The sequence below is a fragment of the Bidens hawaiensis genome, unplaced genomic scaffold (assembly GCF_021521415.1).
Source record: "Bidens hawaiensis isolate Kalapana, Puna unplaced genomic scaffold, B.hawaiensis_p1.1 tig00023224_1, whole genome shotgun sequence".
Lineage (NCBI taxonomy): Eukaryota > Viridiplantae > Streptophyta > Magnoliopsida > Asterales > Asteraceae > Bidens > Bidens hawaiensis.
The window spans coordinates 54,793-67,136 of record NW_027493643.1 but is presented as its reverse complement, the minus strand read 5'-3'; the positions used below and the strand labels follow the sequence as shown (position 1 = coordinate 67,136).

Below are 12,344 nucleotides of genomic sequence, written 5' to 3'. Positions count from 1 at the left end.
CCAGAGGATCATGTAATGTGAATGAATCTTGTTATTAATTCATTTAACCAAAAACAATTAAAAAACAACTTTTTAACCATTGTTAAATTGAAAAACAAAAAATAACCACGGATCATGTAATGTGATTGTATCAATCGAAAAAGTTCTTCTATTTCATTAAGTGAGAACCGGCAATTTAGGGTCTACAACGGTTTAGGAGTTTTCAATAAGCAGAGGTGGCTTTGTGGTGGTGTCAATGTATGAATACTAATGATGGCACTAATAAATACATAAAAACACAATTTTCTAACAAAACTCATATAGTTGCTAGAAGCATGATTTGAATTTGAGACCTATGCTACAAGGGAATCAAACGCTTATCACTGCGTAACTTTTAAAGGATGTAGCTAGTTTTAATTAATCAATGACAACCTTTTATATTTGATTAATTCTAGTTAAAACCAACCACAAAACTATAAGAAAAAGTGACCACCTGATTTTGGGCAATGTGGGATTCAAAAGTAAAAACTTGTAAAATTGGGTTTGAAAAGTTACAAATAACATAAATGAGGAACGTAGAGGCCGTCACGACAACATGTGTTTCATTAACGACTACTTTCCTTAGCACATACTAAAAACCATCACACCAATAATATCATCCGGAAAATCCTGCTACTTTACATGAACTTAATGCCCGTAAGCCGAGCTTTCTAACTTTTCCCGGGACTCTTCAATTGTAAACAGAGGAAGAAATAAAGAAGAAGCGGAAGATATTATTTTGATCCCATCTCAAAGATACAGAAAACACTATTTATATGTTGGTTTCTAACTACTCTCTTAACCAAATTAACAAACTAACTAACAAGCTTAACAAGTTATTGTAACAAGAATCATTCTCCAAATCAGCAGCCATGTCAGCAACATATCAGCAGCCATGTCAGCAATATATCAGCTGCCATGTCAGCACGTATAATCCCCAACACCCCCCCCTCAAGTTGGAGGTATAGAAAGCTCCAACTTGGACAATAAAACATAATGTTAAGGACCTGGCAAGCTCTTGGTAAAGATGTCTGCAAGCTGAGTTTTAGTGGGAACATGAGAAATATTAATGAGACCGTCCTGTAACTTTTCTCTTACATAGTGACAGTCCAACTCAATATGCTTGGTTCGCTCATGATATACTGGATTTTTGGCAATGTGAATAGCTGCTTGACTATCACATTTAAGTGGAATTGGAATAACCGATGGAAGATATAACTCGTGAAGTAATCGTGTAAGCCAAGCTAATTCAGCAGTGACCCTGCGCATTGATCTATATTTAGCCTCAGCTGAACTAAGTGATACTGTAGGCTGTTTCTTGGATTTCCAAGATATTGGACAACCACCAAGGAGTATAAAATAGCCACTAACTGAACGTCTGGTATTGGGACAAGAAGCCCAATCTGAGTCACAAAAGCCTCAACCTTGAGATCAGACGACTTGTTGAATATAAGACCATAAGATGTAGTACCTTTGACATATCTAAGAGTATGCAAGGCAGCTTGCCAATGATGTGAACGAGGGTCTTGCATGAATTGACTTAAAAACTGCACTGCAAAGGCTAAATCTGGGCATGTGTGAGTTAGATAATTGAGTTTGCCCACAAGTCTTCTAAATTGAAGAGGATCAGAATGAGGATCACCTTCATGAGAAAGCAACTTCAAATGAGCAGGCAAAGGACAATGAGAAGTAGAATCATTAGCATCATCAAATTCTTGTATAAGATCTTGAGCAAATTTTCGTTGAGTCATGATTAGACCTTGTGAAGTATGTAAAACTTCATTGCCCAAAAAATAGTTAAGAAAGCCTAGATCTTTAATCTGAAAAGTAGAATGTAAGAAGGCTTTGATATCTTGAATTTCATCAGGATTATTACCAGTAAGTAAGATATCATCAACATAAATGGCAAGATGAATAATAGAAGATCCCATGGTTTTGGTAAACAAAGAGTAATCATTATGAGATCTGACATAACCTTTGGATTTGAGGACATCAGAAAGCTTGCCATACCATTGACGAGAAGCCTGTTTCAATCCATATAAAGACTTTTGTAGTTTCAAAACTTGATTAGGCTTGTCTAGAGTCATACCAGGAGGAGGAAACATATAGATATCCTCATCAAGGTTTCCATGCAGAAATGCATTATTTACATCTAATTGATGTAAATCCCAATTCAACTTAGCAGCAGTAGCAATTAATGCTCGGATAGTGGTCATTTTCACCACCGGAGAGAAGGTTTCATTGTAGTCTATTCCAGCTTTCTGAGTGTCTCCTCATACAACTAATCATGCCTTATACCGTTCAATGCTACCATTGGCATTAAACTTGACCTTATAAACCCATTTACATTTAATTGGTTTCTTACCCGAAGGAAGATCAACAATAGACCAAGTATGATTAGCTTGTAAAGCATCAAATTCTTTTTGCATAGCAGTATGCCAATTAGGATTAAGAGATGCTTCATGATATGAGAATGGTTCCTTTGTAGAGTCTAAGGAGTGAAGCAAAGCTTGATTATGTGCTGATAAGGTATCAACCAATATGTTTTGAACAACAGAACAAGCAGTTATTGTGTGATAACAAGGAGTAGAAGAAGCTGTATTACATACATAATCAGCAAGATAGGAAGGAGGACGAGTAGTTCTGGAAGAAGTTCGAGCAGGAATAGAGGGAATAGAAGAGGAATTATGAGAAGGAAAAGAATCAGGTGAAAAAGAAGAAGAAGGTGATTCATAAGAATCAAAAAACTGAGAGATGTCATTAATAGTTGGAAAAATAGAAGAATGAGATTGAGAAATGGAAGGAAATAAGTGTTCAAAAAACACTACATCCATGGAATGAAAAATAGTATGTGTGTGCAGATTATAAAGTTTGTATGCCTTTTTACCAAAAGGGTAACCAATGAATATACAAGGGACAGCCCTTGCCTGAAATTTGTCACGTCCTTGTTTAAGAGTGGAAGCATAACACAAGCATCCAAAACTTTTTAGATGATTATAAGAAGGAGGTTTACCAAACAAGCATTCATATGGTGTTTTACCATTAAGAATATTTGTAGGAAACAGATTAATGAGATAAGTGGATGTAAGAATACATTCACCCCAGAAAGAAAGAGGTAATTTGGATTGAAAAAGTAAGGCCCGGGCAGTTTCTAATAAATGTTTGTGTTTCCTTTCAACCACGCCATTTTGTTGAGGGGTTCCAACACAACAAGTTTGATGTATAATGCCTTTACCGAGTAGATATTCAGTTTGTTTAATACCTGAACCAAGTTCAAAAGCATTATCTGTTCTAATACATTTAATATGTGTATTGAACTGTACTTGGACCATTTCAATGAAGGTTTGAAGAATGGTAAAAGCATTGCTTTTAGTGGTAAGTAAATATGTCCAAGTAACTCTTGTGAAGTCATCAACAATTGTTAAGAAGTAATTATAACCATTGTGAGTAGATGTGTTATAAGGTCCCCATATATCAACATGAATCAGTTCAAAAGCATTAACGGTTTTAATATGACTATGGTTGAAAGGCAATCTATGTTGTCTAGCTCTAGAACAAATATCACAAGTTTCAATAGCATCAATGTTTGTATGTGAAAAAACATTTAATGTTTTTAACTTGTAAAGAGGCAAATGTCCTAGTCGTGTATGCCAAGTATGACCGTTGACAGCAACAAGATTACAGTTTTTGAAACAAGTGTTCACAACATTATTAGAAACAAAACGAGAATTTGAAACAAATTGTTGCTTGAGTAAGTAAAGTCCATTCAACAACTACCAAGAACCAGTGGCTTGCTCATGGAAGGGACCTGCAAGATACATGATTTGTTATTGAAAATTACTAAACCATTTGTATCATTGCAAAGTTTGGGGATAGAAAGTAAATTTCGGTGGAACTGAGGAACTAATAGAACATGAGATATTGAAAAAGTTGAAGTAAGATTGACTGTGCCAACCTTATTAGCAACCAGAAGATTTCCATTAGGGAGTGTGATATAAAAAGGTTTTGTGAGAGATTGAATACTTGTGAACAAATTTTCATCACAACACATATGATTAGTTGCACCGGTGTCAATGATCCATGTGGTATGATGATAATTAGAAGAGTTGAAAGAAAGATTGCAAGATATTATACCTGCAAAATTTTCAGAGTTTACTGTGGAACCATTTGAACCATTGTGATTAGTAGCAGATGAAGCAGATCCCATTTGAACATTATTCAACAATTGCAAGAGACCATTGTACTGTTCTTGAGTAAGATTACCAGTACTTAACAAAGTTTTATCATCAGAATCTTCAGTAGATGTATTGGCTGCAAAACGTTTAGGCTTTGTAACATTGGTGTTAGTGAATTTGAATTCCTTTGGAAAACCAATAAGCCTGTAACATGTCTCTACAGAATGCCCATTCTTTTTACAATTGCTGCAAGTGACCACTTTCTTTCCATTATTCTTAGTAACTGAAGATCCTCTGGACTGATTGTATACATTCATTGCAATAGCATCTTGGTTAAACTGAGTAATGGCATGAATTTCTCTTTGTTTCTCATCTTGAATGAGAAGAGAGTATGCTTGATTAATGGAAGGCATAGGCTGCATCATTAAAATGCTCCCTCTCATAGTGTCATATGTCGAATTTAAGCCCATAAGAAATCGAATAAGCCTTTGATCTTCATCTCTTTTAGCTATTAATTGTGCATAACCACATGAACACATCTGAATAGAATTTAATGAACTAAGTTCATCCCAAACAGATTTCATCTTGGTAAAATATGTAGCTATATCAGTATTTCCTTGTGAAATCTCACACAAACTCTTTTGTAACTGATATAGCATGGCACCATTAGATTTACCATATCTATCATTCAATTCTAGCCAAATCTGATTAGCAGTTTGTGCATACAGAACACTATCACTAATTTCTTTAGACAAAGCATTCAACAACCAAGAAATTACCATATCGTTGCACCGTTTCCAGGTTTGACGAAGAACTAGAGATGTAGGAGCTTCAATTTCACCATTTATGAACCCTAGCTTGTTCTTTGCAGAGAGAGCAATTGAAATCGCTCTTTTCCAAGCTCCATAACAAGATCCATCAAACAATTTTGACACTAAAAGCATACCGGGATGACCAGAAGGATGAATATACAACGGATTTGAAGAATCGATTTGATTGTTAACCATATTATTCTGATTTGAGACTATAGTCATGATTTAGGGCACACAAGTTTAAGAGAAAACAGATTAATCGAATGAAAGAAAAAGAAGTCGAAAGAAGAAATTGAAAGAACAGATGATTGATTTGAACGCGGAATTGAAGAAATTGAAACAAGCAGATGATCGATAATCACTGCTTTGATACCATGTAAACAAAAAAAGAAATAAAGAAGCGGAAGATATTATTTTGATCCCATCTCAAAGATACAGAAAACACTATTTATATGTTGGTTTCTAACTACTCTCTTAACCAAATTAACAAACTAACAAGCTTAACAAGTTATTGTAACAAGAATCATTCTCCAAATCAGCGGCCATGTCAGCAATATATCAGCTGCCATGTCAGCACGTATAATCCCCAACATCAATTAAGAACCCAAGTAGTTGGAAGCTAGACTAATTTCTTCTTGTCTGGAGATACTAAATTCAATTCTTTAAACTTCTTCATCTGTTATTACAACGGATATATGGATTAACGCGCATAATTAATTCAAACTTTAAAAGTTAACGTGGTGGCAATTTTGTAATCAGATAAAAATTAAATATGGCTGGAGTGGTAAAAGATGAAAATGCAAGTTGTCAATATTGACTTTTTATCATGATTTAATTTAAATCAAGCTTCACCTTTATTTATATTTTTTTTATTTCAAGTATTTTTTCTACTTCATTATTTTTTTTTAAAATTATACCAAAAAATCAAGAATTTCATTTTCTTTAAATTAAGTGTGGTATTTTTTTAAGTACCTGTTGTTTGCTCATCGTCGGGCTTGCATGCAGATTAGAAAGAAACTCTTTGGTAACCCTTATCCACCCGCAAAAGATATAAAAAATCACTTCTGATTTACGCCCGAAATTAATAATAATACATCTGAATATTTATAAAAATTTACCACAAGCTTTCTCCCGACAATCCTTCAAAAAACGCAATGTGTCCTCCATGTTTCGTGGTAGCAAGAACAATATTCTTATTTTTCCTGTAAATAACTCACACCAAATAGTTTGAATACATTATGTAAAAACACTAAACAGTAAACATATAGTAATTTAAAAAAAAAAGAGTATATTTTCATACCGACACTCGTCCCAAGGAATGGCTTCGTCAGTGCAGACAGGATCATCAATGGCGTTCACACAAAGAAGTGGGACTGACACGTTGGTAACCAAACGGGCACTGCTAGCCCATCTATGAAATGCATCAATCGACTAAAAGAACCGACACAATATTATTGGTAAATTGATGCAAAGTAAGTGTGTGCACAATGGATTTAGTGACTAAACATTTAAATAAGGGAGGGGTCTTACATCAAAATTTCCAGCAATTCGAGCAGAGTGGTCATTAAAGTCTCGAATTGTGCGCGACTGCACCAACATTATTTTTTATCATTACAAGAATATATAAGCTAAGAACTCTCAAATTACTTAAAAACTTTTATCAACCAATCATATGATTTATTACTTTTATACATCAATATTATTTAAGGGTAGCTTTGTCATTTATTATGCATAGTTTTGTGATTATATAAACGTTAATTGGTTTTTACACATGTAATTTATTTGTTACACATATATGTAACTTGGTTATTACATATATGTCAACTTGCGATTACATATATGTAATCACAATATTGCATATCATAAATAATAAAATTACTTAAACTACCATCAAATAATATTGAATATAAAAAATAAAAATCATGATTGCTTGTTAGAAGTTCCTCAAATTGATGATTATGCAAAAATGAAAACTGGATTACCTTTTCAATTCCTTCCCAATCCGAAAGGCGAGCATAAGTTTCCTGGTGCCTGGAAAAAAATCGAAAATTATAAACCTGAATGTTAAATGACTCAATAGAAAGATGATGAGTAAAGAATATATACAATCTGGCAGCCTCTTTTAAGTTTTTTCCTAATATCCTATTATAGAATCTCTGCATAATCGCGCGTGTGAAGAATCTATCACCAATCTGCCAAACAAAGAAGCATTCGATAATGTGTATGAGAAATGAATTAACTATGCAAAAAACGAGCGAGAATATATTATTAAAAGAACGAACCAAAAGGTCCCAAGGGTTGCTGATAGCTACAGCCCCAACAAGAGGCACATTAACTCCATCTTCACCTAGATACTTTACCTGCACGATCAGTTATTATTGCTATTAATCAAATGAAACCTTAAAGAAGTGGACACAGATAAGTTTAAGAATAGGAAGTTGTACCAGAATATTGGCACCGAGGCTAGTCCCAACAGCATAAATTTGAGTCTCGGGTTGTCTTTGATAAAGATGATTCACAACTTCACCTAAATCATCTGATTTTCCCGCAGTGTAGAAGCACTCGGACTGCAAATACAAACAACAAAGTTGTTACTTGTTAGATTTCTAAAGGTGGCCAAACGGATGGTTGGATAACTGGTCAAAACGAGTCAGGGTCAAACGATCAATTTTAAATATTGGTGACTTGCTAATGTCCATTTATTTTGGATTATAATGTTAAAATCATTTATTTTTAATAATAAATCAAACTAAAATGTTTTAAGCATCTGAAAACATAACCATTTCCAATTAGCCAAGTTTTAAAACTTTTACAGTTGACCTGTTAGACATAGGGCTGTTGAACGGGTCGTGTTGGCAGGTTGAACGCGATACGAACCCAAAACTTTTACATGAACCCTAACACAACATGTGTATTTGTGGGTTGACACGAACACAGCCCGTTTAACCCGAAAAATAATTATTTTACTTTTTTTTTACACATTAGTATTTTTAAAATTATAAAACAACATAATATTTTTATTTTTTATTTTTTAAACAAGTTATGCTTAAATTATGCCATATTGTTTTTAAAGTTTAAAATTTTGGCATATAAATACGCTAATGGCTCAAGTTATTATGCAAAACACATCTAAAAAAACTTAAATATACAGGTTAAACGGGTCAACCCACGTACCCATCAAGTTGACACGAATACGGCCCATGTAGCTAAACATATTCGTGGGTGGGTCCGACTAAAAATGATCCGAACCCGTTTATACTAAACCCAAACCCTAAATTTCCCGTTAGGTTCGTGTCATGTAAGAATTATATAGATTGATCCATCTTTAGGTCAAAACGGGTCAAAGTCAAACAATGAACTGTAAGTAATTAACTTGATAGAGTAATAACTTACAGTTAGTGGAACGCCTCCGAGCCCTCGATGATTGCATACGACAACATTCCATCCGTGTTTTGCCATATTGTACACAATCTTCTTTAAATACTGGCATACATTATCATGAAATATACATAAGATTGGATAAAAAGTATTAACTTTTTTTTTTTTTTTATATGTGAAAGATGGAAAACTTACAGGGGAATTAGAGTTACTTGTTAATCCAGGAACCACTATCACAAGAGGAATATCAGCCACTGTATTTGTTCCGTTGACTTGAAAGTTTGACTCCGAAACTACACATTTACAAGAATAATTAGAGCTCTAATAATATTAATAATCAATGGTTTTGCTACAATATTAAACTCCAGCCTTTCAAGAATCGTAAAATGAATTTGTGCTACTAATTTGATCATATATAAACAGTATGACCTTTAAACGAACCAAACGTCTAGTGAACTATTCGGCGTTATGTTTGTTCATTTAATAAACAGACGAACATGAACATAAATTTTTGTTCATTTAATTAAATGGCTGAACTTGAATACATGCCGCACTTTGTTTATTTGCGTTCGTGAACATTCCTTTATGTTTGTTTCTTTACGTTCTTTTAAATATTCATTCAATTTGTTTATTACCGAAATGAAAGGAACATTAATTAAGTGAATATTCTTGTTGAAATTATAATTTTCTATTAATTGCATTCATCTCTTGATAACTATCATATTTAACAAATCAGTTTATCTGTATATTAAAAACCTTTTGTTTGCATATCTTTGTTTACTTTTGAAATACTGGATGTAATGATAATGGTATATTAGACTTTTATTTGGATATTCATGTTTACTATTAACGAACTAACATAAATGAACACGAGCAAATTCATTTTCTTAACGAACGAACACGAACAAGAAAATTCATTTGTTTAATTGTTTCTGTTTGCTCGTTTGTTCGGTTAAATTTAAACGAATGAAGACAAACAAGCCCCTTTCGTGTTTGATCGGTTCATTTACAGACCTAGAAATGAATGGTAACAATTAACAAAGAATGAGACATCTTTAGTTGGCATCAACATGTTTTTTTTGTTTTCGTTTTTTTTAACGGACAACAACATAGTTATCATATTAATATGAGTATCTGAAAGTACTAGCTATAGAAAAAGAAGGTCATTACCATCAGAGCTCATCAGCCAGTCCAATGCTACTGTCCCACCATCGGAAGTGCGAAATATCTCTCTAAAAAGAAGATAAAAATAGACTTCATACAACAGCTATAATATAAATATGAAACAGCATTCTAGTTAGGTAGAAAACAAAATATGACTACTAAGTTTATTTTAGTAAGTGTTACTTTAAGAACACCAACTTTAATTCTATAAAAGCACAAATGTAAGTTTTTTACCTTTTGTAGCTGAAACTAGGAGTGTTCACTACAACGTTCAGCAAGGTAGTTTGAAGATGTGGACTTGAAAGCCAAGGAGTAGCAAAGTATCTACACAAGTGAAAAACAAGCATGGAATGTCATGTTTAATATTTGTTATTTTGTAATTTGATTTGAGTTAAGGATCTTGCAATATGTTCCAAAAGGGCCTGGTATAGAAACACCACCCGTGATAGTGTACACCAATGCGCCCCTATCACATCATATAGTCTGTATGATGTCAAATTAACTCTGCACACCAGAGTATGTCACATCATACGACTTTACGGTGGGCCGAAATATGGTCACACAGGACTGTATGGCTTTGTTAGTGATCAATCAGTCATTTCTTTTTGTTAATGGTCACATCATATGGGTCGTATGAGTTGCCCCTCGTATGACTCATATGGCCATTTTTCCCAGCCATATGGCGCTACATGGCTCGTATGACACTTCAATGGTGTCTGGATAGTGTGTAAGTTGTGTTTGTATTTTTCTTCCCATTTCAAAAGAACGATGCTATGCAAACACCATAGATCCGCTATCCAGATACCACTTATGTTTCATACAACATGTAATGCCATAAGGCCGTATGATTAGGGGGCGTACCCACATAGACACAATGGAGGGCAGCCGCACTCCGTAGAGAAAGTCTTATTTGTACCCGAAAATCCCAGTCGCCCCATGGAAATAAATCATGGGTCATAAGGCGAAGAGTTATCAAACGGGATAGTTGTATAAGACAGCGCAAAAAAAGGTCAACGGTCGTATGGTGGCCAAATCATACAACTCTCGTATCAAATTTTTCATGACAAAGAAATATTTATTGTGACCGTGAACAAAAGCCATACCACCGTTTTCCCCTGTCATCCGGCATCATACAACCCGTATGATACCTCTGTGTTCCAAAATTAAAACTATATTAACTTTATTCCCGAACACAAACCAACAACAACAACAGTTTTATAGCATCATCAAACAAAAAATGATAAGTAATAATAATATATAACTATTGAAAAAAATAAAACTCATATAAAAAATCAATCCAACCTTCCATGAAGCAAATTACACTTGGACACAACTTCTGTATACAACTCGGATGCCGAATTATAGGTCAAGGACACCGAACTACCTCCATATCCACTAATAATATCCTGAAGAATGTGAACTTCGAGTAGATTGTATACAAAAACAATAAACAAGAATAACAGAATCAACAGGTAGTGAGAGACAGGTATGAGAGTCAAGGCCCTGAACAAGAGCTTGTACGGATAAAAAGATCCTCCGGTGGTTTCCATTCTTCGCTTGGTTCATCGGAGGAGTTCAACTACAGGTGGTAGTTAAAAAGGAGGGAAAGAGCTGACTAGTCAAGATATGTGGATGAGTTGCCACAGCACTGAAGAGGTAGGTCCCAGCAGAGCCCAGTTGGACCCGCAAGACTCACCTTAAACAGGGACGTCTGCGCAGAGACCAACTGGATCCGCAGGACCAACCATGCTCAGAGACGTGATGTCCTTACGCGCAGTACGCAAGCTGGTCCCGCAGGAAATGCCTCCCAATGGTGGACTCCGCCTGTCCCCGCAGCCTCGGATACAAGCCATTAGGGAAGGCCACCCGCGCAGCATGGCTACACGCACAAGGCACTTAGCTCTCAATCGTTCAGTGTCACCTGAAGGAATGAGCCAAGCCGGGAGCAATCCCGCACAGAGGCGGGAGGGGGAATACTCCCGCCCAAATAAGCCAGTCCGTATACTGAAGGATCTTTTACTGTACCTGACGAGGTATGGGCAAAAGATCTGATCAGAGATGCGACAGCTCACTGACAGCAGCATGGCAGACAGCACGCCACAGCACTGTGACCAATAGCCGCCGCCTACCCACCAACTCCTGCCATACCACGTGCCTAGCCTGTAGTTGGCAGAAGAGGAAGAGTGCACGACACGCCTGCTCTGTGTCAGCCGCTACCTATCCACCACTCACAGGCAGGGCACGTGCATAGGTTACAGTTGGTAGCGTGTTGGGCCGGCTAAACCCCTTGGAAACCTACCTTCGGCTATAAATACCACAAATGGTATGATCATCTCATCTTATCATATCTTATTACATTATCATCATAATATACCTGATATCGGCTCTAGCAATCTCTTAATATACTTTTATATTTAAAGAGCAATCTAGTCTGATTCTCACGCCGGAGGGTGGTCACAAGGAGGAACCCCCCCCCTTCTCAGTGACGAGCTCACGGTGTCTGTTTTGCAGGTTATCAGAAGAACCATCTTCCAAGGGTCTAACCCCTCGTGGGAAACATCTCTCCAACCCCCAGGTTACCAGTAACCTGTCGGGGGTCCGGTTAGTGTTTCTTCATTGGCGCCATCCGTGCATAAAGCTAGAACTACAATTTTCTCCAGTTTTTTCAAAACTTTATACAAAAGATGGTTAGAGAAATTCCGGTAACCACAACCCCAGCTATTGGGGGGAATACCGGCAACACAGTTTTTACAAACACTACTCCGGCTACCGAAGCCGGAGCAAGTGAAGTAAATTT

At 35.8% G+C, this 12,344-nt stretch overlaps 1 protein-coding gene across 1 annotated transcript; it reads right to left on the bottom strand.

The window, feature by feature from the left end:
- Window positions 1-5,596: 5,596 nt before the first annotated feature.
- Window positions 5,597-11,180, bottom strand: LOC143567137 (embryogenesis-associated protein EMB8-like). The gene is made up of 14 exons (XM_077053625.1): window positions 10,850-11,180; window positions 9,782-9,871; window positions 9,554-9,615; window positions 8,579-8,676; window positions 8,399-8,488; window positions 7,450-7,572; window positions 7,288-7,365; window positions 7,112-7,197; window positions 6,988-7,036; window positions 6,536-6,592; window positions 6,306-6,436; window positions 6,125-6,207; window positions 5,978-6,045; window positions 5,597-5,681 (listed from the first exon to the last, which is right to left on the bottom strand). Exons 1-14 carry the CDS (start codon window positions 11,095-11,097, stop codon window positions 5,625-5,627), a joined length of 1,320 nt encoding a protein of 439 aa, XP_076909740.1. The 5' UTR covers window positions 11,098-11,180; the 3' UTR covers window positions 5,597-5,624.
- Between the last annotated feature and the right edge of the window lie 1,164 nt (window positions 11,181-12,344).

What these genes read in the sequence shown, in the direction of transcription:
- LOC143567137 (XM_077053625.1), bottom strand. Translation starts at nt 11,097, where the DNA reads ATGGAAACCACCGGAGGATCTTTTTATCCGTACAAGCTCTTGTTCAGG. An exon ending in CTGGCTGATGAGCTCTGATG is followed by an intron (nt 8,677 to 9,553) that starts GTAATGACCTTC and finishes GTAAATGTGTAG; the next exon opens with TTTCGGAGTCAAACTTTCAA. An exon ending in GAATTGCTGGAAATTTTGAT is followed by an intron (nt 6,437 to 6,535) that starts GTAAGACCCCTC and finishes CGGTTCTTTTAG; the next exon opens with TCGATTGATGCATTTCATAG.